At 35.7% G+C, this 23523-nt stretch overlaps 1 protein-coding gene across 1 annotated transcript; it reads right to left on the bottom strand.

Moving 5' to 3' along the window:
• Positions 1 to 1706: 1706 nt before the first annotated feature.
• On the bottom strand, positions 1707 to 21629 carry mr (anaphase promoting complex subunit morula). Its single transcript, XM_072545121.1, has 9 exons — positions 20861 to 21629; positions 18852 to 18990; positions 18598 to 18760; positions 17142 to 17400; positions 16926 to 17080; positions 16655 to 16860; positions 11149 to 11482; positions 6992 to 7230; positions 1707 to 1927 (listed from the first exon to the last, which is right to left on the bottom strand). The coding sequence occupies exons 1-9, from the start codon at positions 21487 to 21489 to the stop codon at positions 1727 to 1729; spliced, it is 2325 nt and encodes a 774-aa protein (XP_072401222.1). The 5' UTR covers positions 21490 to 21629; the 3' UTR covers positions 1707 to 1726.
• Between the last annotated feature and the right edge of the window lie 1894 nt (positions 21630 to 23523).

Genomic DNA, 23523 nt, shown 5'->3' with positions numbered 1-23523 from the left:
CTGACGTTATCTTTGGTTAGCAGCGACCCTAAGTATATGAAGGTGTCAACACCTTCCAGTTCTAGGTCACTCTCACTGAATACTCCAAAGAAGAAGCCTACTGACCCACATTTTCATAAAACCACAAAAGCAACTCCTACGAAACTTCTACAAATTGTGTCACCAGTACCAAAACGTGATGCTTCTGCCGTAGCGAAAAAGAAACAGCATCCTCAACTTTTGACAACGCTTGAAAATATAGAAGCTAAGAAGGCCAAACGAGCAATCAGAATTGCAAAGCAGGAGAAGACATTCAAGCTGGTAGAATTAAACTGATATTTGTTCAACAAATTAGGATGGCGATATTGCTACCATTTAGAGTGTACTAAGTCTTGTAATTACTTCCAATTCGAAGGTGCACCCACTGGCGTGGGAAATAAGAACACAAGCAGTTCAAACAATACGTAATTTAATAATTGAATGTTACTACAACTAAGTTAATATCTAGCCAAAGTTTTAGCGCAAGTTCTTTATTGAAATAGCCCCGATCACTGTCTATACACTGGTCCACGACACACTACAAACACAAGCACTGATACAGATTAAATATTACTACTAACTATCACTTCAACTAAGGACGTTTTCTTATATAGGAATAAACTTGATAACTAATGAGCGTTCAGCTTTTAACTCTAAGCTATGTAACGATAACTACAATGCGCGAGATAAAACTCTAAAAACAAGAAGCGATCAGCTCAGCTGGGATACAATTTGATACTGATTACGCGATAGTCTAAAAACTCTTAAAACAAAAAATGCGTCGAATTATATCGAATTCGAAACTAAAAACTAACTAATATGCGAGCGACCAGCTAAGCTGAGCTACAATATTATACTGACTTAAAATTCCGATTTTAAATACCTGACTATTGCAAGGGATTTTCGAGCGGCGGGGGACAACTTCGATAGTTCTATACAGAGGTAGGTAAAAACCGACCTTTTGAATTCTTGTCTAACAGAGAAATTTTTGGAATTGGTCGAAGAAAGTTAATCTACGGGTAAACATATCTTTTAAATACATTTTCGACTATCATGAGAATTTACCTAGGTAGAAGTTAAGAATTGTAAGTTAATTGCTACCAGTGGCGTAGCAACACTTGGATACATTTCTTACAGAAATTTATCCACAAGCTTCGAAAGCCAGCAAAAAAGAAGATCTTACTAGAAGAAGAATTGCCATCATCATCTGGAGGCGAGTGGGACGAAAAATCATCCGATGATGAAATTGTAGATGAAGAAGATTTCCTCCAATGTGTAGAAAGTGTTAACGTCAACGACTACATATTGGTTGAGTTTCCAGGAAAGAGCAAGCCATTATATTATGTGGGCGTAGTCATTAGAACCAATAATGATGTCGCCTAATAATGGATTGATCTACGTTTAACAATTTTTAATTGTGAGCAATAAAATTTACCTTACCAGCCCGTTCAGCAGTAAGCCGGTTTCTTTTAGAGGAGTGGATAACACCATAAGTACTGAAACTTTTAGTCAAGGACCCTAGAAAGGAAAACAATTCCAGCACATATTGAGCACAATTTGATATTTTTGTTGTATTTAAAGAAACATTTTAACAAACAACAAAATAAATAGTTTAATTACCAAACATTCGTGAGTCTTGTAAAAAAATATTTGTATAGGTTAAGGATATAAATAAAACACTTTTCAACTTAATCTTAAGAAATAAAATTTATTTAGGTAATTTGTAATAACCATTTGAGTAAATTAAAAAATGCTCCCGACATTTTCGATCTAAAAAAGCTTTAAGTTCTTGCATGGTACACTCTATAGTCGGTCCTTGGAAGGCGAACATCTTCAACATTTGATGGATTCGTTCTATAGGTAGAGTATCAAGGTTCATTAACATGCCCACGATGTAAGACCAGAACGTCTGTAAAAATAGTTATATTATAATTAAGAATCGCTATTGGAATTTCATGTAAAATTTGTTATAGTAATTGTTAATGCCCAGTAATCCATAAAATAATTAGTTCATATACTGCCACAGTCTTCAACGCTTATACTCATAAATATATAACTGAAAAATGTCTTCCATCTTTCCCTCTTTGCTTCTCTCTCTTTTTTTTTTAAGAAAAGACAGTTAAGATTTGATTTCATGTATGGTGCCTCTGTCTATGAGAAGCGTTATTTGCTTTTAATGTGTTAGCTCAAAGATGAAAAAGCATGGATATGAATGTTGATGTGAATGTTTGTTACGTTGATTTTGAAAAAGCATTTGACAAAGTAAGACATGAAAAATTAGTCCAAATTTTAAAGACAAAAAACATAGACCATAGGGACTTACGAATAATAACAAACCTCTACTGGAATCAAAGAGCACAAATCGTAATAGATAACGAACCCAGTCCAGAAATTGAAATCAGGAGAGGAGTTAGGCAGGGATGTATTATGTCCCCATTACTATTTAATGTATATAGTGAAGCCATTTTTGAAGAAGCATTACTATCTCAAAGTGAAGGAATAATAATTAACGGAAGATCTATTAACAACATAAGATATGCAGATGACACCGTGATTATGGCAAGCTCTGCTAAAAAACTCCAATTACTGCTAAACAAAACAAACAGTTTCTGTGAAAAATATGGACTAAAAATGAATATAAAAAAGACCAAATACATGATAATAACAAATAAAACAAATATACCAACAAACATACGGGAAAATGTACCGATAGAAAGGGTTGATAAATACAAATACCTAGGAACATGGATTTCAGACAATAATGATCAAATAACCGAAATAAGAGCTAGGATAGAAATAGCAAGAAATGGGTTTGTAAAAATGAAAACAATTCTCTGCAACAAAGACCTTAAATTAGAACTGAGAGTAAGAGCACTGAGATGCTACGTGTTTTCGATACTGCAATATGGACTTGAAAGCTGGAGATTAAAGCAAAAACACATAAATAAGTTACAGACCTTTGAAATGTGGTGTTACAGGAGGATGCTTAGAATAGCATGGACACAGAAGAAAACTAACACGGAAGTATTGCGAGAAATGGGCAAGGAATGCGAAATAATAAACACAATAAAATAAGAAAGTTACAATATCTGGGACACGTAATGAGGGGACAGCGATATGAACTGTTAAGGCTGATAATACAGGGAAAGATAAGAGAAGGAAGGAGTATACGAAGAAGGAGAGTGTCATGGTTGAAGAATTTAAGGGACTGGTTTAAATGCAGTTCTATAGAACTCTTCAGAGCAGCAGTAGATAGAGTAACGATAGTGATGATGATATCCAACCTCCGATCGGGAGACGGCACTTAAAGAAGAAGAAGCCTCTGTCTATGCACTTATACGTATTTCATCCTACCACGATTCATCAGCGCGACTGGTACAGAAGCTCTAAAAGTGAAAGCAAATATTTTCCGTCAAAATAAGTTATAATAAAACAACTTCAATAAAGACGCTATAGCGACATCTGAGAAGAAACCAGAAAGTAGAAATCCAAGAAGATTTCTTTGTTGGCGAAACTAAACTTCAGATTTTTGCTAAATATGTGCCTTCTATAAATTACAACAAGGCAAAACAGGCGATTAAAGGACCAACATGGGGTATCTAAAATTGCATTCCACAACATATATATTCATCTAAGCAAAAACCTTTGGTGAACTAGTTTCTTGTACTCAAAAGTTTCGTTTCGACAAATAAGACAAATCTTGGGATTTCTACTTTCTGGTCTTTTTTTTTGAGCGTTGAGATATAGAATTCTATCAGTGTCCTCCATTCGAGCCAATAATTTCTACATAAATGTTACTGTCTTTTTAAAATCGTCACGGTGCCACTTAGTTGCCTCGTGATCTTTTCAATTTGCGATCCAGCCATTCCTATTTTCTCGTTCGAACTGTCATTCTCGAGGCAGTGTATCCAGTCCACTTCCAATTCAATATAACCACTGTGAGGATTACCTTCTTCTTGACTTCTCCAGATTTATTTAGTGAATTTCTTTCCATGTCTAATCTGGGTGTGTAATGTCAAAGAGAATACAAGAATTGAATAATTCGATTCGGAGTGTTAAGTCTTATACGTATGTATAAAAAGTTCTGGGAAGATTGATCATCCTGTTTGAAATCTTCCACTTACTTCTATAGTCTGCTTTCTCGTTTAGCTTATAAAATAAATACAAAATTTTAGAAGGTAACTAAGATGGCAGATGACACTATAGTTTTTGCCGATAATCTGAATGACTTACAGATATTAACAAATCGCATAACAGAAGTCAGCAACAGATACGGACTAGCTCTTAACATAAAGAAAACCAAATTTATGACAATTAGTAAAAAACCAATACTAAACGCTCAACTTACAATCAACCAACAGAATATCGAAAGAGTCGAGCAATATACATATCTAGGCACCAATTTAAATAGCCAATGGGACCACTCAACAGAAATTAAACAGCGAATAATAAAAGCAAAAGCAGCATTCGTTAGAATGAGAACCATTTTCAACAGTCGAGACGTATCATTAAAAACAAAATGCCGTCTATTGAACTGCTACATATTCACAGTTCTGCTCTACGGAATAGAAGCGTGGACACTGACTGTTGCATCTATGAATCGGCTCGAAGCTTTCGAAATGTGGTGTTATAGGCGCATCTTACGTATATATTGGGTTGACAGAGTTACTAATGTGGAGGTCCTGCGTAGAATGGGGAAAGAATGTGAAATTCTCATGACCGTCAAAACTAAAAAGTTGGAATATCTAGGACATGTAATGAGAAATCAAGAACGTTACGGCCTTCTCCAGCTGATTCTCCAAGGGAAGGTAAATGGTAAGAGAGGACCGGGAAGAAGACGCATTTCCTGGCTTCAAAATTTACGAAAGTGGTATAACACGACTACCACTGAACTGTTCCGCGCTGCAGTAAACAAAGTAAAGATAGCCGTGATGATCGCCAACATCCGGAACGGATAGGCACTTTAAGAAGAAGAAGAACTAAAGAGTGTATTTTTTAGATGTATAGAAATGAAAGTTGGTAACACTTTGTTAATGTTAAGTTGGGTTTGGCATTTCAGCATAAATAGTGGTTTCAAAATTTATTTTGAAAATTGTGGTTTGGAACATGGAATGTTTTTGCGCCACGTTTACTCTACTGATAATATGGATCCACAGGCACGTCATACAGTGCGTACAGAAGAACTTGTTGCTGCTGTAGAGAGTAGCATACAGAAAGACGCGAATTTTCATAAGCGAATTTTGTTTAGCGATGAAGCTCGCTTTTGGTTGAATGGCTACGTCAACAAACAAAACTGCCCTATTTGGAGTTAAGATAATCCTCAAATGTATGTTGAGAAACCATTACATCGAGAAAAACTGACTGTTTGGTGTACTTTATGGTCTGGTGAAATCATTGGACCGTACTTCTTCAAAAACGATGCTGGCCAGAATGTTAGTCAATGGTGGCCGCTATAGAGTCATGATTACTGCTTTTTTCGTTCCCCAATGGCAGCTATGTACGCCGTCGCTCCCACTTGGCGGCGCTAGTGTAGTTGAAGGTCAACGTCATATAATATTATTTATCTATGGTCAACGTTATGACAGTTCGTGAAGTTTGTATATGGTGTTTTTGTTTACGATTTAATAAATAATAAATTATGGCAGAAAAATACGGATCTTGGACTGTTTGTGCGTTAAAAAACGAATTAAGGGGAAGGAATGCCAAAGTTACTGGAAAAAAGGAAGCCCTTATCGAAAGTTAAACTATATTAATCATCTTCTTAATGTTTTATTTCTATAGCTCAGACCAAAATAAAAATATTTATGTTCATCTGAGTTTTATAGTGAAGTATTTGTATTTGGGTTTGAGCTAATACAGTCATGTAACGTAACAGTGGTGACTTCTTTTGTATGTTAGTATATTAAATTATTTTAATATAAAAACATACAACAGAAGTCTTTACTTCATTTTAATGTGTTATACCTATGGCATACAGCCAACTACAGGGTTTTCCCTGTTAAATTCTTAGTAAATATGGCTGCAACTAAATATTCCAGAAAAACAAATACGTGCATTTATTGTCGGCACATATTTATCCCTTCTTATTGCTAGAATCCACTTTTTTCTCATCAGAATATCTTTGGGAAACCCGTGCCCTGATGTTCTCGATGAGCACAAAGGCACAACACAACATTGAGGCATTTTATTTTCTCAAATTAAATTCACACAGCCAAATAAACGCAATATTTACTTACAAGTAAATTGATTTGAAGAGTTGGCGTGACCTCCAACTACATAAGCGCCACCTACGTTGAGCTTTTCAGATTAGCTGCCATTGAACAACCATGGTGTGCAGGAGCTGTCGTTTCAATAAGACGGTGCAACATCAGTCACACAGCTCGTTCCACAATTGATTTATTGAAGGAAACGTTTGGTAACTGCATAGTTTCACGTTTCGGACCGTGAATTGGCCTCCAATATCGTGCGATTTAGCACTGCTAGACTATTTTGTGTGGGGATATGTGAGGGTGCTAGTCTAAGCCGATAAGCATGAAAAGATTGACTACTTGGAGGACAACATTCGCCACGTTATTGCGGATATACGGCGACAAATATTGGAAAAAGTGATCGAAAATTGGATCTCCAGATTAGACTACGTCAGAGCTACGTCATATGACGGTCATATGAAAAAAATAATGTTTAAATTATAACGCCAAAAGATTATATTTCGAATAAAGTTAATTTCATCTCAATTTAAAAAATCGTCTTTGTTTTATTCCATTTCAAAATTCCATACCTCTAAAAAAACACCCTTGATAAATACCTACCTATTTATGACTGATTAATCTTTATCACTAGAGTACGGTCAAGTTAAAACAGTTAAAATTAACTTGCGAAAGGATATACATGGTTATTTTTCACCTTCTGATTACAAATTATGTTCTGTTCCCTTTAATATTAATCAATTAATGTTACATAAACAAAGAAATACCTGTAGCTCTTCTTCTCTCTGATCTTGTGCGCTTGCCATAGCTGATTCAGTCTCGTAGTCTTCGACGAACAGATCTTCTTGCACGCTAGCTGGTTTTTGGTCTAGTTCGTCCTGTATAGAAAAGACGTCTTGGGTCGTTTCGGCGATAATCCCGTGACATTGCCAAAAGCTAATTTTTCGTCGCAAAAAAGTTGCAGGACATTGCATCACTTTGCTTAGTTCTTCTAACTCCCAACTTCCTGAAACGATAATTTACGTTTGAAAAGCGATATTTAACGCTAACGATTAAGTAGAAGAAATATCGGAAAATCAGTTTGGTTATATGCAGGGAAGATCATTTCAAGGCAAGGATCAGGGCAAGGATATTTAATGCAACTTTCATTATGAGGCAATTAATAGATTATGGGAAGGTAAGTTATAGTAACATTGCAAAATGTTTTTATTGTAAAAAAAAAACCTTAATTGGGGCGAAGTCTTCGACGAACATCCCTGAAAGTAAACATCATCAATGTCGAGGATTGATTAAAGAAATAGGTGGATTTCTGTACCGATCACAGGTTGGACAACGATTGTCGGAACGAGATAGGCGTCGCAAGGTGGATAATGGGCACGCTTTTTGGCCATGATGAACGAGGATTCAGATTCAGACCCACTAAATTATTTGTGAGTAAGAATTTGGTGTAGTGTCACAAAAAGTGTACTAGGACTGTATTTTATTGAAAATGATTATGGTACACCTCTTACGATTACCCAGAAACGTTATGGGAACATTGTGGTCCATTTATTCAGGATCTAAGAAGGTTTTGTTGTGTCAGAAACGTTCTAATAGATAGATAGTGGGTCCAACCAGACCAACGACACCGCAAGACAGTCTGTGACTATGCTGCAAGAAACCTTTTCAGAACAAATCAATTCCCGTGGGACTGATTTCACCTATTGTCATCTAGGGAATGTCAAAGGAAAATATTTTCAGTTGTCCATATCCAGCCAAAAGTGCCTGAATTACGCCAAACAATCGTCTCGTTTTGCAGGACTCTGAAGCCCCATATCGTCCAGAAATTGTTACAAAATATACGTGATCTGTATGAACACCGTCTATGGCACAATGGAGCACATTTTGGACATTTACATTGTCATCGCACACTTTCCTGTACTGTATATTCTGGCGCATACTATAATAACAAATAGGAATAGCCAACTTGTGTTTATATGTACTACATTTGTTGGTAGTCTTGTAGCATAAAAATTATAACTATCGAATATTTAATGTATAAAAAATTATTTGATACGCCCCTGGCTGGTACATAATAATACTCTGAAGTTTTGTTTACCCCGGTATTTGGGCGAGACATCTAAGAAATATTAACTGCGTAGATAATATTTGCGTTTTAATTAAATAAATTCCTACAATTTTGAAAGCTCAGCACTCTTAAGGTCCATTATCGAATCAAAAGCGTAATTAAAAAGAGTACCGATTGGCTGGTAGTTTGAAGCTGGCCGAGGAGACAGAGAGAGAGCTAGAGCGAAAGATCGAAAGAATCAAGAAGCAGATTGACTTCAGAACGGTAGAGTTGGTTCTCGGCAGATGGTTTCAAGACAAATCGGCAATATTTTTGTTTAATTTCATGAGTTAGGAGGTGAATTTGCACTGGAATCATATGTCCACTGCACAAAAAGGGAGATTTGTTGGAATGTAAAAATTATAGGGGTATAACTCTTCTGAATACAATGTACAAAATATTCTCCAACACCCTGTGCAGCCGTTTAAGTACGTACGTGGAAGAAATAATTGGTGAGTATCAAAGCGGTTTTAGGCCAGGTAGGTCAACAATTGACCAGATTTTTGTGCTACGTCAAATCTTAGAAAAAACCAATGAATTTAATATTGACACGTTCCATCTCTTTGTGGACTTTAAGTCAGCGTATGATAGCGTCCTAAGAGGTAAATTATACGAAGCCATGAATGAACTTAACATTCCCCATAAATTAATAAGGCTCGTAAAAACAACTATGAGTAAAGTGAACTGCAGAGTGCAAATACAAGGCGATATGTCACAAGCGTTTGAAACATATGCAGGGTTAAGGCAGGGAGACGCGCTGGCGTGCCTTCTCTTTAATATAGCGTTAGAAAAGACTATAAGAGATGCCGAGTTACACAATAGGGGAACAATCTTTAATAAATCAACGCAGATTATGGCTTACGCTGACGATCTGGATTTGATCGCACGTACTACACGAGGACTTAAAGAGATGACTTCCACCTTCTTGACAGCCGCACAAAATATGGGCCTTAAAATAAACGAGGAAAAAACCAAAATGTTAGCATCTATTCCAAATAACAGAGATAGAGCTAGAAACGCCGAAGAAAACTTCAGTATAGACCAATATAATTTTGAGGTAGTAAATAAGTTTACATATTTGTTTTCTCTCATAACAAACGATAATGACACATCTGAAAAAGTAAAACGGAGGGTACTGCTAGCAAACAAATGTTATTTTGGACTAAGCAAGCAGCTAAAAAACAGAAATTTAAGCCAGAAAACCAAACTAATAATATATAGAACACTCATCCTACCAGTGCTGACATATGGGTCAGAAACATGGACCATCTCCAAAACAGACGCAAATCTTCTGCTCGTCTTCGAAAGGAAGATACTAAGAAGAATAATGGGCGCATTCTGTGAGAATGGTATTTGGAGAAGGCGATATAATTTCGAATTGTACGAGAAGTATAAAAAAATAGTAAATGGTAGAGATGTAATATCCTTCATAAAAATAGGTAGGCTTAGATGGGCTGGACATGTGTCAAGAGCAAATGAAAATTACCCACCCAGACGAACTCTATTATCGGTCCCAGTGGGAAATAGGAGTAGAGGCAGACCACGACTGAGATGGAGGGACGGTGTGGACGAGGACGCAAGGAAAATCGGCGCGGCAAATTGGCAACGGTTGGCGATGAACAGAAACGACTGGCGAAATAGACTGGGGAAGGTCAAGGCTCAACTAGAGCTGTAGCACCACTGATGATGATGATGAGGAGGTGAATTTAATCTCAAAATGCTATTTGGCAATCTTTGTAAAGAGAGATAATCACCGGTCTGTTGCTGTGTTACGTGCCACGGGGTTTGAAAAACAGCGTTTCCAAGGAGTGAGTTTAGAATACATTTTGTTATCATCAGGATATCCTAAAGTCCAATTCAATGTTTGACCTCCCCAAGATTTGCCCATTTTGTGTCTCCATGGGTCAATCCAGATCATTTGAAGTTTGTGTGGGACAGTGTCTTTGATGTGTATCCAATTCCAAGGAAGGAAAAGCCTTTCTTTCTAACCAACAAGAGGATTTTGTTAAACGGCGTCCAATTTAAATAGTTTAGAAATCTTCTTGTGTATTGTTACCCAGGAAATCTCTGTAAGTATTTTTTTATTTCTTTTTTTTTTTGTAGTTAGCCCTCCCAGTCCCTCAAATAAAGAAACCTTTATCCACAACCCAGCTCTCCAACCAAAACACGAGTAGCCGTTCGCAAACGTTTCAGTTTATTTGCTTACTCTATCTCCAGCCGAGTACTTGTTCAGTTCCCTCTTTCAACCCCCTATAACCAATTATATATTGTTACAAGTGACACCCAACGTGGTAGGCAAATTAAATTGCTTCAGTCTACAAATTTTCCCGATCTCCTGACGCGTCTGCAGTCAAAATTCTTCCTTCATCGCCGATTCAGCGCCTATTTGATACAGGTACAGCAGGTTCCATACATCCAGTTCATCCAATATGGGGATGGATACTACCCCAATTGTCCAATTGAATTTCCAGTTTTTATCTTGCACTGTATATTTTCTTTTCGAATCAGAAGAATCTCATTCGAGAGGAGGTGTTGAGGTAGGTGGCGGCGTGAGACCTAAAATAACGACTGATCCGCAAATTGAATCTGAATTCTACTTTGATTGAAAATAGAACGCTTTTAAATACGAGTCTAAAAGATCCGTTTCCACTAAAAATAGCACGAATTAAACACAAATAAGTTTGGAAATTATTATAATATCACGTTCTTGGTATTGACCTATTTTCAAGGGTTTGTTTCCCCTATGCTATAATCACCTTGATACAGAGTCATCAAATCTAGTAGAAATGTGTAATTAATCAAAAATCGTTCAATTACCTTTATCTTGAAAATGCATCAGAATTGTAGCGTGCACGGGAGAAACTGCCAAATTAAGAGTCCTGTCTGCCAATTCAACTTCTATATCCACGAAACCCAAATGGGTCTTCCAACACAAAGTTCTACTACCCTTTAGAGTTTCAAACGCAGCTATGAACTTGGCTATTTGGTTTTGAACCTTCGGATGCAGATCGAGCTTTTCCTCTTTGAAAGCGGGCCAAAACTGGGCGGAAACGATCATCGCCGATACAGGTATTTCTTCTTCTACGTAATCGCCTTCTTGCTTGATGTGTTGGGTTATCCTTTTTGAGTCGGCTACGTCCTTCAACATTACCTAAAATAAATAAGATTGAATTCGAGTCTAATTAGTGGTCACCTCTCTGTGGTTTGAAGGACTTGTATTTATCGTGTAGCTAAAAACATTGTTAATTTGCAATATGGAATTATTACATTAGAATCATAGTTACTTCTGAGACTAAAAAATTATGAAAACTAGTGGGAGGAGCTTACAATGTTATTGAGATACTAAATTTTCCCATGCTCAAGTGCCCGATACTCTGCTACATATAAAGAAGATTTGAAAGACTAAAAAAAGATTTGATGGCTCCGGAAAGGAAGAAGAATTGAAGACGACGACTAGCGGATAATAGTTGAACTATGAATAACAGTCAGTAATGTAGATTTCTTCGACGTAATCAGTGACGTCAGAGTGGGAGGAGCTTACAATGCTATTGAGATACAAAATTTTCCCATGCGCAAGTGCCCCATACTCTGCTGTAAAGTAAAGTTGGTACGAAATACTGCATTAAAAACTAAAGATAGTCTTGCCCGTCTGTCTTATCTTTAAAAAAATAGGTTCCAATTATTTTAATTTTTTACAATTTCAGTCCATCCGTGAACTTTTTGAACGTAGTCTGTATGATGGTCACGCATACATTTGGGTTACTCACGCAAATCTAACGGTTACCTCACCATGTAAACTAAATGTGGCTTCATTGGAGCAAATAATATAATTATAATAAGAGTGTGGGTTTCGGTGGCAGTCATTCATTGTTGTTTCATAAAGTTCTTTTCTTATCAAGGAAAAGACAGTTAAGATTTTATTTCACGTATAGGGAGCTTGCGCATCCGTTTATACGTATTTCAGCCCAATAGGCATCATCAGAACGGCTTTCGCAAGCGCTCTGAACGTGAAATAAATCTTTTCTGCCTTAGGAAGCAACTATAACATGGCTTCGTATAGACGCAATGTAGCGACATCTGATAATAAAATCGTAGACTAATTTTCGAAACCAAATTCAAGAATTCCGCTTTTATCTGTGCCTTCTAAGAATTGCAAGGCAAAAACAGACGTTGATAAAGGTGTTAAGAGAGACATGGGGAATCTAAAAATTGCATTCCATAACATATCTCCTCAACTAAGCAAAATTCTTAGCGAATTGGTTTCTAGTACTCGTACAGAGTATATCGAAATAACAAGGAAAAGACAGTTAAGATTTTATTTCACGTATAGGGAGCTTGCGCATCCGTTTATACGTATTTCAGCCCAATAGGCATCATCAGAACGGCTTTCGCAAGCGCTCTGAACGTGAAATAAATCTTTTCTGCCTTAGGAAGCAACTATAACATGGCTTCGTATAGACGCAATGTAGCGACATCTGATAATAAAATCGTAGACTAATTTTCGAAACCAAATTCAAGAATTCCGCTTTTATCTGTGCCTTCTAAGAATTGCAAGGCAAAAACAGACGTTGATAAAGGTGTTGAGAGAGACATGGGGAATCTAAAAATTGCATTCCACAACATATCTCCTCAACTAAGCAAAATTCTTAGCGAATTGGTTTCTAGTACTCGTACAGAGTATATCGAAATAACAAGGAAAAGACAGTTAAGATTTTATTTCACGTATAGGGAGCTTGCGCATCCGTTTATACTTATTTCAGCCCAATAGGCATCATCAGAACGGCTTTCGCAAGCGCTCTGAACGTGAAATAAATCTTTTCTGCCTTAGGAAGCAACTATAACATGGCTTCGTATAGACGCAATGTAGCGACATCTGATAATAAAATCGTAGACTAATTTTCGAAACCAAATTCAAGAATTCCTCTTTTATCTGTGCCTTCTAAGAATTGCAAGGCAAAAACAGACGTTGATAAAGGTGTTAAGAGAGACATGGGAATCTAAAAATTGCATTCCACAACATATCTCCTCAACTAAGCAAAATTCTTAGCGAATTGGTTTCTAGTACTCGTACAGAGTATATCGAAATAACAAGGAAAAGACAGTTAAGATTTTATTTCACGTATAGGGAGCTTGCGCATCCGTTTATACGTATTTCAGCCCAATAGGCATCATCAGAACGGCTTTCGCAAGCGCTCTGAACGTGAAATAAATCTTTTCTGCCTTAGGAAGCAACTATAACATGGCTTCGTATAGACGCAATGTAGCGACATTTGATAATAAAATCGTAGACTAATTTTCGAAACCAAATTCAAGAATTCCGCTTTTATCTGTGCCTTCTAAGAATTGCAAGGCAAAAACAGATGTTGATAAAGGTGTTAAGAGAGACATGGGGAATCTAAAAATTGCATTCTACAACATATCTCCTCAACTAAGCAAAATTCTTAGCGAATTGGTTTCTAGTACTCGTACAGAGTATATCGAAATAACAAGGAAAAGACAGTTAAGATTTTATTTCACGTATAGGGAGCTTGCGCATCCGTTTATACGTATTTCAGCCCAATAGGCATCATCAGAACGGCTTTCGCAAGCGCTCTGAACGTGAAATAAATCTTTTCTGCCTTAGGAAGCAACTATAACATGGCTTCGTATAGACGCAATGTAGCGACATCTGATAATAAAATCGTAGACTAATTTTCGAAACCAAATTCAAGAATTCCGCTTTTATCTGTGCCTTCTAAGAATTGCAAGGCAAAAACAGACGTTGATAAAGGTGTTAAGAGAGACATGGGGAATCTAAAAATTGCATTCCACAACATATCTCCTCAACTAAGCAAAATTCTTAGCGAATTGGTTTCTAGTACTCGTACAGAGTATATCGAAATAACAAGGAAAAGACAGTTAAGATTTTATTTCACGTATAGGGAGCTTGCGCATCCGTTTATACGTATTTCAGCCCAATAGGCATCATCAGAACGGCTTTCGCAAGCGCTCTGAACGTGAAATAAATCTTTTCTGCCTTAGGAAGCAACTATAACATGGCTTCGTATAGACGCAATGTAGCGACATCTGATAATAAAATCGTAGACTAATTTTCGAAACCAAATTCAAGAATTCCGCTTTTATCTGTGCCTTCTAAGAATTGCAAGGCAAAAACAGACGTTGATAAAGGTGTTAAGAGAGACATGGGAATCTAAAAATTGCATTCCACAACATATCTCCTCAACTAAGCAAAATGCTTAGCGAATTGGTTTCTAGTACTCGTACAGAGTATATCGAAATAACAAGGAAAAGACAGTTAAGATTTTATTTCACGTATAGGGAGCTTGAGCATCCGTTTATACGTATTTCAGCCCAATAGGCATCATCAGAACGGCTTTCGCAAGCGCTCTGAACGTGAAATAAATATTTTCTGCCTTAGGAAGCAACTATAACATGGCTTCGTATAGACGCAATGTAGCGACATTTGATAATAAAATCGTAGACTAATTTTCGAAACCAAATTCAAGAATTCCGCTTTTATCTGTGCCTTCTAAGAATTGCAAGGCAAAAACAGACGTTGATAAAGGTGTTAAGAGAGACATGGGGAATCTAAAAATTGCATTCCACAACATATCTCCTCAACTAAGCAAAATTCTTAGCGAATTGGTTTCTAGTACTCGTACAGAGTATATCGAAATAACAAGGAAAAGACAGTTAAGATTTTATTTCACGTATAGGGAGCTTGCGCATCCGTTTATACGTATTTCAGCCCAATAGGCATCATCAGAACGGCTTTCGCAAGCGCTCTGAACGTGAAATAAATCTTTTCTGCCTTAGGAAGCAACTATAACATGGCTTCGTATAGACGCAATGTAGCGACATCTGATAATAAAATCGTAGACTAATTTTCGAAACCAAATTCAAGAATTCCGCTTTTATCTGTGCCTTCTAAGAATTGCAAGGCAAAAACAGACGTTGATAAAGGTGTTAAGAGAGACATGGGGAATATAAAAATTGATGATGCCTATTGGGCTGAAATACGTATAAACGGATGCGCAAGCTCCCTATACGTGAAATAAAATCTTAACTGTCTTTTACTTGTTATTTCGATATACTCTGTACGAGTACTAGAAACCAATTCGCTAAGAATTTTGCTTAGTTGAGGAGATATGTTGTGGAATGCAATTTTTAGATTCCCATGTCTCTCTTAACACCTTTATCAACGTCTGTTTTTGCCTTTCAATTCTTAGAAGGCACAGATAAAAGCGGAATTCTTGAATTTGGTTTCGAAAATTAGTCTACGATTTTATTATCAGATGTCGCTACATTGCGTCTATACGAAGCCATGTTATAGTTGCTTCCTAAGGCAGAAAAGATTTATTTCACGTTCAGAGCGCTTGCGAAAGCCGTTCTGATGATGCCTATTGGGCTGAAATACGTATAAACGGATGCGCAAGCTCCCTATACGTGAAATAAAATCTTAACTGTCTTTTCCTTGTTATTTTGATATACTCTGTACGAGTACTAGAAACCAATTCGCTAAGAATTTTGCTTAGTTGAGGAGATATGTTGTGGAATGCAATTTTTAGATTCCCCATGTCTCTCTTAACACCTTTATCAACACTCTGTTTTTGACTTGCAATTCTTAGAAGCCACAGATAAAAGCGGAATTCTTGAATTTGGTTTCGAAAATTAGTCTTCTTTTCTTATATTTGAATCGTGATCGTTTATTTCTTGTACATGCTTAATTTTAAGAGCATAGGCGCAAAATTTCGAGCCAATGCTTTTTAAATGCATTCATTTTTTTCGAATCCTGAGAAAACTAATAATTATATTTGAAAAATTTAAACGCAGAATGAAAGACTACATTATTACCGAGGGCCGAGAGTCCCTTAGAATAAACAAAAAGACACGAAAACGACAAAGAAGATGTTACAGTGGAAGTCGGTAGGAGCTCGGAAAAAAGAAAGGGCCCAGAACGAGATGGTTGGATGACGTAGAAGACAACCTGAAAACCATGAATATAAAACAATGGAGGAGAAGGGCCCAAGAGAGATCTGAATGGAAGGACATAGCCAGACAGGCAAAGACCTATCCAGGGTTATGATGCCAAAAGAAGAAGAAAGACATCAAAAAAGTTAACACCAAAAGTTACATTGGTTTAACAGGAAGTAAGGAAAATGTTTAAAAAAATTCAACTTTAAGGTAATGAATGCAAGAGGGAATCATGAATATTCAGCTACAAAAACCTTGTTACAAAAAAACAATTTTACAGAAATAGTTCAAAAAGAAACTTAATCATACAAAAATAAATAAAAATTATTTCTAAAGTATAAAATATTACCTCACAATAGTGTAGCTGGGAGTCACCAAATCGAAGCTTCAGCAATTCCAAATAACGAATCTCTTTTTCGGTATCAAAAGTACTTTGAGTCAAAAGTCGATTGGCTAGCAGAGTTCTGTACTCATTAACAAACAGTTCTTTGCTACCATAAACGTTAACCAACATTGATATTATGTCTGAAGTTCTTCTAGAAGTTACAATTCTATCTAAAAAGGTATGACACAGTTATATGATTATACTGATAAAAATTCTGGGAAAAAAATCAACATACTTGGTACTGTATCGACGGGATCTGGCACCCAACTTTCCCAGTCTTCGTTATCTTCGTCCAACGGTGTATTTTCATCGACTTGAACAGCCTCTCCCCTCACCAACTCCTCTGCCAGATCATTAGGACCATCCTCAGTTAAACTTGTGACTACACACCTAAATTAGACCAATTTTTAGCTTATTTACACTATAACCAGTAACTTATTTATGATCTTACCTTACTGTGTCTTCCCTACTCCTTAAATATTCATGAACCGGTTGCGTGACAGTTTCGAGCAGTAGTCCTGTGGGATCGAGCACCCTTAAAGATCTAATGGCAGCAATGTAAGCTGTTAAAACATCAGGTGTACTGACGCCAGGGTGTAGTAGTCGGGTTTCCATTGCTTTTTGTAATTTCTTAGTTAGCATAGGTTTTAGATCTGTTCTAGGAAGACATATTCGTAGGTCTTCTAAAGCCGGTAGAGATTCTGGGTATTCTTGAAATCGAAAACTTTTATGAGATCCACTCTCGCAAACGTACAGGAAGCTTGCATAAAGGTATGTATACAAGCCCCTTCCCATATCAGTTAGCCCAACGTTAAAATTAATAAGAAAATTAAATTTTAGAGAACAAAAATAAAAGAGCAGCGTAAATTTTAGAAGTTTTAATGCATCAAACAACATTTTTGAATTTCCTAATTATAGAAAATATTTTATAATGTAATGAAAACTAATGATTAAACAGAATAATAATAAATTTAAAAAAACAAATATATGTAATATTATATTGCCACAAACGGCAAAAAACTTTACAATACTACAAAATACATTTGACATTAACTGACAATATTTTTGTTTTGATATCATTTTTCCATAGCTACCTCCGGATTTAACGTAATTATGAAAAAATCAACGTATGTTGACATAAGTGAATGCATAGCCAGGGTTTAGTGAAATTTTTTTTATTGTTGAAAATAAATAAAAAACCATAAGGGTAATGTTTTTAATAAATATTAATAAAAATGCCATATTAATTATGGGAACTTATAAAAACATGCAGAGTATAATTTGTTTATGGTAATCGACTTAAACTGCAAATTCCATAGGTGGGCCAACTGATATGGGAAAGAGTTCATAGTAGACACGGAATTTCGTTGAAAAATCTAGAGCGGGAATTGAGACTAACATAGTAGCAATGGCTATAGCGGGATAAGATTATAAAATCTGCACTCAGTTGGATTCTTATTTGAGATTAAGCGGTCAAAAGTACATATTTAGAAATCCCTTTAGCCAAATTTTAAGCTCCCTAGGTGGCCCCAGGAATCCCCTATCGCAAAAAATGTGTTTTTTTCGAAAAAAATTTCCTGAGATATACTTTCCTTTAAAAATGTATGACCATACATTTTAATGCCCAAAAACCCTCTGATTTTTTTAATATTTTTTGGATCGAAATTGAGCTCAGAAAAAAAAATTTGAATTTTTCAAAAAAACTTTAAGGTACATATGTAGGTAATTTTTGGCAAACTTCTAAATAATTGTTTTTTATATATTTTTTGCCGTTCCGTTGGATTTGCGATTTTCACTCCGGAAAATCCTCAAAATTTGAAAAAACACATTGTTTGTGTTTTCCCTATGTTTTTAGCACATAAAATGAATGTGGCAGATAAAGAACATTAGACAAAAATTTTCCTTACCTATAATTATATTAAACAGTTGATCTATCCTCATTTTAGTATATATAGTATAGAGAAAATTAATCAACTTCTTTTCAAAAGTCTCCACAGTTTGTTTAAGAGGAACTGATTGATCGTAACAATATATCTTAGTCAGCCACTTCAGTATTACTTTATACAGCCACTACAAAAAATTTTAATATGAAAAATCTGATAGAAAATTGTAGAAGGATGTACAATTATTCTATATTCTATATATCTATAGCATACTATACCATTTCTAGAACGTCAACAAATGATGAATCAAAACTATCTTTACACACTTTGTGTATATAAGAATGAATGGTTTCATGTACAAGACTCGTTAAAGTTTGGCCAACTAATGGCTCGAGAAGGGTCATTTCTCCAAGTTTTCTGAAACAAAAAATAGAAAATGACAATACAATGATACAACATCCAGAAAATAACATTATAATCATTAATATACAGGGTGATCAACTTATATGAACAGGTCAACATTGAACTTATTATAAAAGTTACAATATATTATAAGATGACAACTTTGTATTGTTTGTAAGTTTATCAAACAATTTACATATAACAGGAACAGAGCTCGTCTTAATATCAATCTCTACTTGAGGAAATAAAGCACCAAACAGGCATTACCATCTATTTTCTGTAAAGTAAGATGGATTTCAATGCAGTTTTGAATGCTTTGTGGTGTGATTATGGAGAAATAAAAAACTGCATTTAGTTAAATGCAATTTAAAAAGGCATATTTAAGTATTCAAAGTTAAATAATGTTACTCGGCATTTTGAGGTCACTGAATGTGAATATGACACTGGGAAGAGCCTCTGAAGTACCTGGTGCTCCAAGAGCTCTGAAAACTTCCTGAGTAACAAGTTTTGGCTAATTATATAAAGAATTTTCACAAAACACCAGAGCACAGCGTTGATAACACCCTTACCAAGCACCATATACTCCATTGGCTTTTTTCGGTGTCATATTTGTGTACAGAAACCTAAAAAAAGCCTGTGTAACAAATTTTGGCTAATTACATAACGAATTTTCACAAAACTCTAGAAGCAAGAGTTGATAACACCCTTATCAGGTACCAGATACTTTGGAGGCTCCTGTCAATATCATATTCATATTTAGCAATCTCAAAAGCCGTCAAGTAACAAAATTGAACTAATTTTTTATCAATATTCATCAAGTTATAAATTTTTTCACTTTGAACATTTTTCTGCTGTACAAATGCAGTTTTTCATTTCTTCATGATTAGATATTTAGAATTTATTGCGAAGGAAAAAGGGGTCCTGGTAGACAACAAATATCTTGGCTGAAAAAAATTCACGACTGGACCGGGTTAAACACACAGACGCTCTTAAGAAAAGCAGAAGATAGAGACGAATTTGCAATGGTTATAGCCAACGTTCATTAGTGAAGACGGCACAAGAAGAAGAAAAATAATAACTATATCAATTAAAGATTATTTTATATTGATATTGTTTATTTTTTAACCTTGTGATCCCTGCTAATAACAATGAACTGAAAGTGGTTGCTGCTAAAAAAGAAGTACTACTCTGTCTGTTCTAAAGACATAAAGCTTTTAATTGTAAATGAATACCACTGCAACGATTTAGACTGACACAGAAATTTATTATTATAAACCATGTCAGGTTATGGCAATGAAAAAAATGTTGAAACATTTAGAATAACCTACCTAGAATTTTGAAAAAAGTTACACAGTTAATGCAAGATTGATATGAGTGGTTAGTTCTTTTTGGGCTTTTCTGATTCACCTGTTACTGGGAATCAATCTGAATTGATATTGCTTAGTTCTACAGTTGGTTATGTGACTTAGCTTACACCACATCTTCATTAGTGTCTCCATATTTCCATCCCTATCTTCTCACTTTAAATTCCCGAGTATTGTCCATCTTATTTTCAATCTGACCATTTGTCTAAAAATCGTGGTGTTATAATTTGGTTATTTTTCACATAAATTATTCCAGGTCACTCCTTTCTGGATGTCTTATCTGGCAAAGGTATCTAATAATGTCTTATCATTTTATAATGCTTCTCTTCAGTGATTTACCTATCCTTTTCAGAATTCACCATTACCTAACTTTGTCTTTTATTATTGTGTCTTGCATATTATAAATTTTAATTCATTAGTCTCATAAAATGTACATCAAAAGTGCTCTAATTCAAGTAAAAGTGTTAGAAAGAAAACATATTGTTTGTTTCCCTATATATACATATAAACAACATACATACCCATTTGTTTCTGTAAACAAGTCCATACAATTACATTCTAAACGGTCCTGTGAACAAATTATACATTGTCCATCACTAACTTCATCCAAATCTTCCATCTTCAATGCAGCAGAATAAAAATTCATAACAACTGTCTGGTAGTCTAATTGCAACTGTGACAACAAAGTAGCTTTGAATACGTGTTTGTAAGCATCATGTACACTTTCTTCACCATAAACTGGCTCGCTAACTAATGTGGCATTTCTGAACCACTCCAAAACATTTACATTCTGTTCTAAGTCTATATAATTATCATGCAAACATTTTACGGCATTGTAGAATTGTTTAAAGCCTCTACTTTCATGTTCGTTGACTTTGAAGTACAACCAAAACGCTGGAGCTACCTCATTCCTTAGTCTTTGTTCTAGTTTACTTATTACTAATCGCTGAATTAATAAAGAAAGGTCTGGATTCTTCCTAAACCTTACCAATTTAGATAAATCATATCGTTTTGAACAAACATAGTCAACATCTGTGAGGAGTACTGTATCATCTAAGATGGGAAAAATTTCCTTTGCAATCTCCCAAGATTCAGCATAATCGACTTCGTGGGTCTGGTCTTCTAACTCTGTATAGTGAAAGGAAAACATTTTGATTTTAATGATTATATCGAGCAAAAAACCACACTTATTAACGAGTCTTATTCATTTCGTATTTAAATATCTCAAACTTCAGTTAAAACTTTTTGTGACTTATAGGTTGAGGTTATGTTTTGTTTTTAAAAAAATATGTCAAAGCACCATTTAACACGTTCGCTGCCACATTATTTTTGAATAACATGTTCTTCCACCAAAATTTTGTTATAATGTTTAACCCTTAACTGGTATGGTGATTTAAAATTACACTTAAAGTATGGCGGGGTCAGATTTGACCCTGTGCCTTTTTTTGCATGCAGCAAATAGAAAACAGAAAAATTTTCATTCAGATCGAATATAAATCCTTTTTATTATAAATAATAATGTTTACATATACTTTTTAATAATATCTGGCCTACTTCTGGCTAAACTTATAAAAATTAACATGGCTTTTCTTATCTGTAAAAAAAAATAGAGAAAAAATTAAAAATAATTTTAAACGGAATTGTTTTAATCAAAACAAACCTAAACCTAGGGAAAAATACTTAAAAACATGAAAAAACATAATAAACAAAAATTCTGACAACTACATTTTGCGCAGTATTTTATTGTTCGGAGCAATTTGTACACATGTTGGACGTTTTGCAATGGTCTTTGCAAATATGCCTGCTACACTCGTCACATACAATTGGATGTTTGTTGTCACTGTAAGGGCATAAGAAGCATCTGGCACGCTTAGGTTGTCGACGTTGAGGGTTATCTATGCTTCGTGGGGCCTCATCTGGGATATTGCTGATTCGCCTTATGGTTACCTTCAATTCCCGAGGAATGTTTTTCATTTGACTTCTTCGAACTAAGTGTTCGTTGATCATTTCTCTCCCTAAATCAATAAGGAAACGGTTACGAACCATCTCATTATTTGGATTAGCAGCATTATAAATTATGCCTGCATTTGCGGCGGAGATGTCCATCATTCGGTACCACAAAGTTAGAGGCCAACGCCGAGTACGTCTTCCTACTTTGTAATTGGCACAAATTTGGTCCAGTACATCAACGCCAACTTTCGTTAGGTTATAAAAGGAGATGATGTCTGGTAATTTCTTTGCTCCTTCTTCGACCATGTTATTATGGTGCATTGTAGACATCATGCAAACTGAGCGAGGAAAGTGGTTCACGTTGCTTACTAGCTAGGAACTCTTTAGGTAACTCCCTTTTATTCCGTCTAATAGTACCTACGTATGTCAAGTTTTGGCGTTGCAATTCTTCAACCAGCTCTAGTGACGTGAACCAATTGTCCCCTGTAATATTACGTTTCGAATTTGCTATTGGTTCAATCAAAGTTAGCACAGTTTGGGTTGGAATAGATAGCTTCTTTGGATTTGCCCTATTTTCATCTTTGCCCGTATATACAAAAGCATTGATCAAATAATGTGTACGAGCGTCACACAAACACAATATTTTTAGTCCGTATTTCACAGGCTTGCTTTTTATAAACATACGGAACCTACACTTTCCCCGAAATCCAACCAACATTTCGTCCACGGTTACGTATTCCCCACAAGAATAGTTTATCTTACAGTTTCCAATAAATCTGTAAAACAAATTTGAAATTGCAGCAAGTTTATCTCCGTCTTCAATACGTTGTCGTCTAGTGGCTGGATTGTCAAATCTTAAGGCTGTTAGCAGGAAACTGAATCTCTTTAGAGTCATTGTTGCACGAAAAATGTCACGACCTGTTCCATCTGTTGCAAAAAGCGAATTTATGTCCTCGTGACTCGACTTGAACACTCCAGCTAGATAGAGAAGACCGAGAAATGCTCGCATTTCTACTTCATCGACATGATTAATAAACTGACATGACAAGGCCTGATCGCCATAGGTTGCCTGCAGTTCAGTTATTTTCTCATTCGTTCTTGCGATAACTTCATTTATAATGTATCCATCGAGAAAAAAACTGAGCGCCTGCAAGGGTGTAGTTGGCTTATTGGTCCGACATGGTCCCGAAAGGCCAGGAATATGCGACACTATGTTGGTGACGCGAGTACGGCT

Source organism: Diabrotica undecimpunctata, chromosome 9 (assembly GCF_040954645.1).
Source record: "Diabrotica undecimpunctata isolate CICGRU chromosome 9, icDiaUnde3, whole genome shotgun sequence".
Taxonomy (NCBI): Eukaryota; Metazoa; Arthropoda; class Insecta; order Coleoptera; family Chrysomelidae; genus Diabrotica; species Diabrotica undecimpunctata.
The sequence above is the reverse complement of the archived record's forward strand: the minus strand, read 5'-3'. Positions and strand labels throughout refer to the sequence as shown.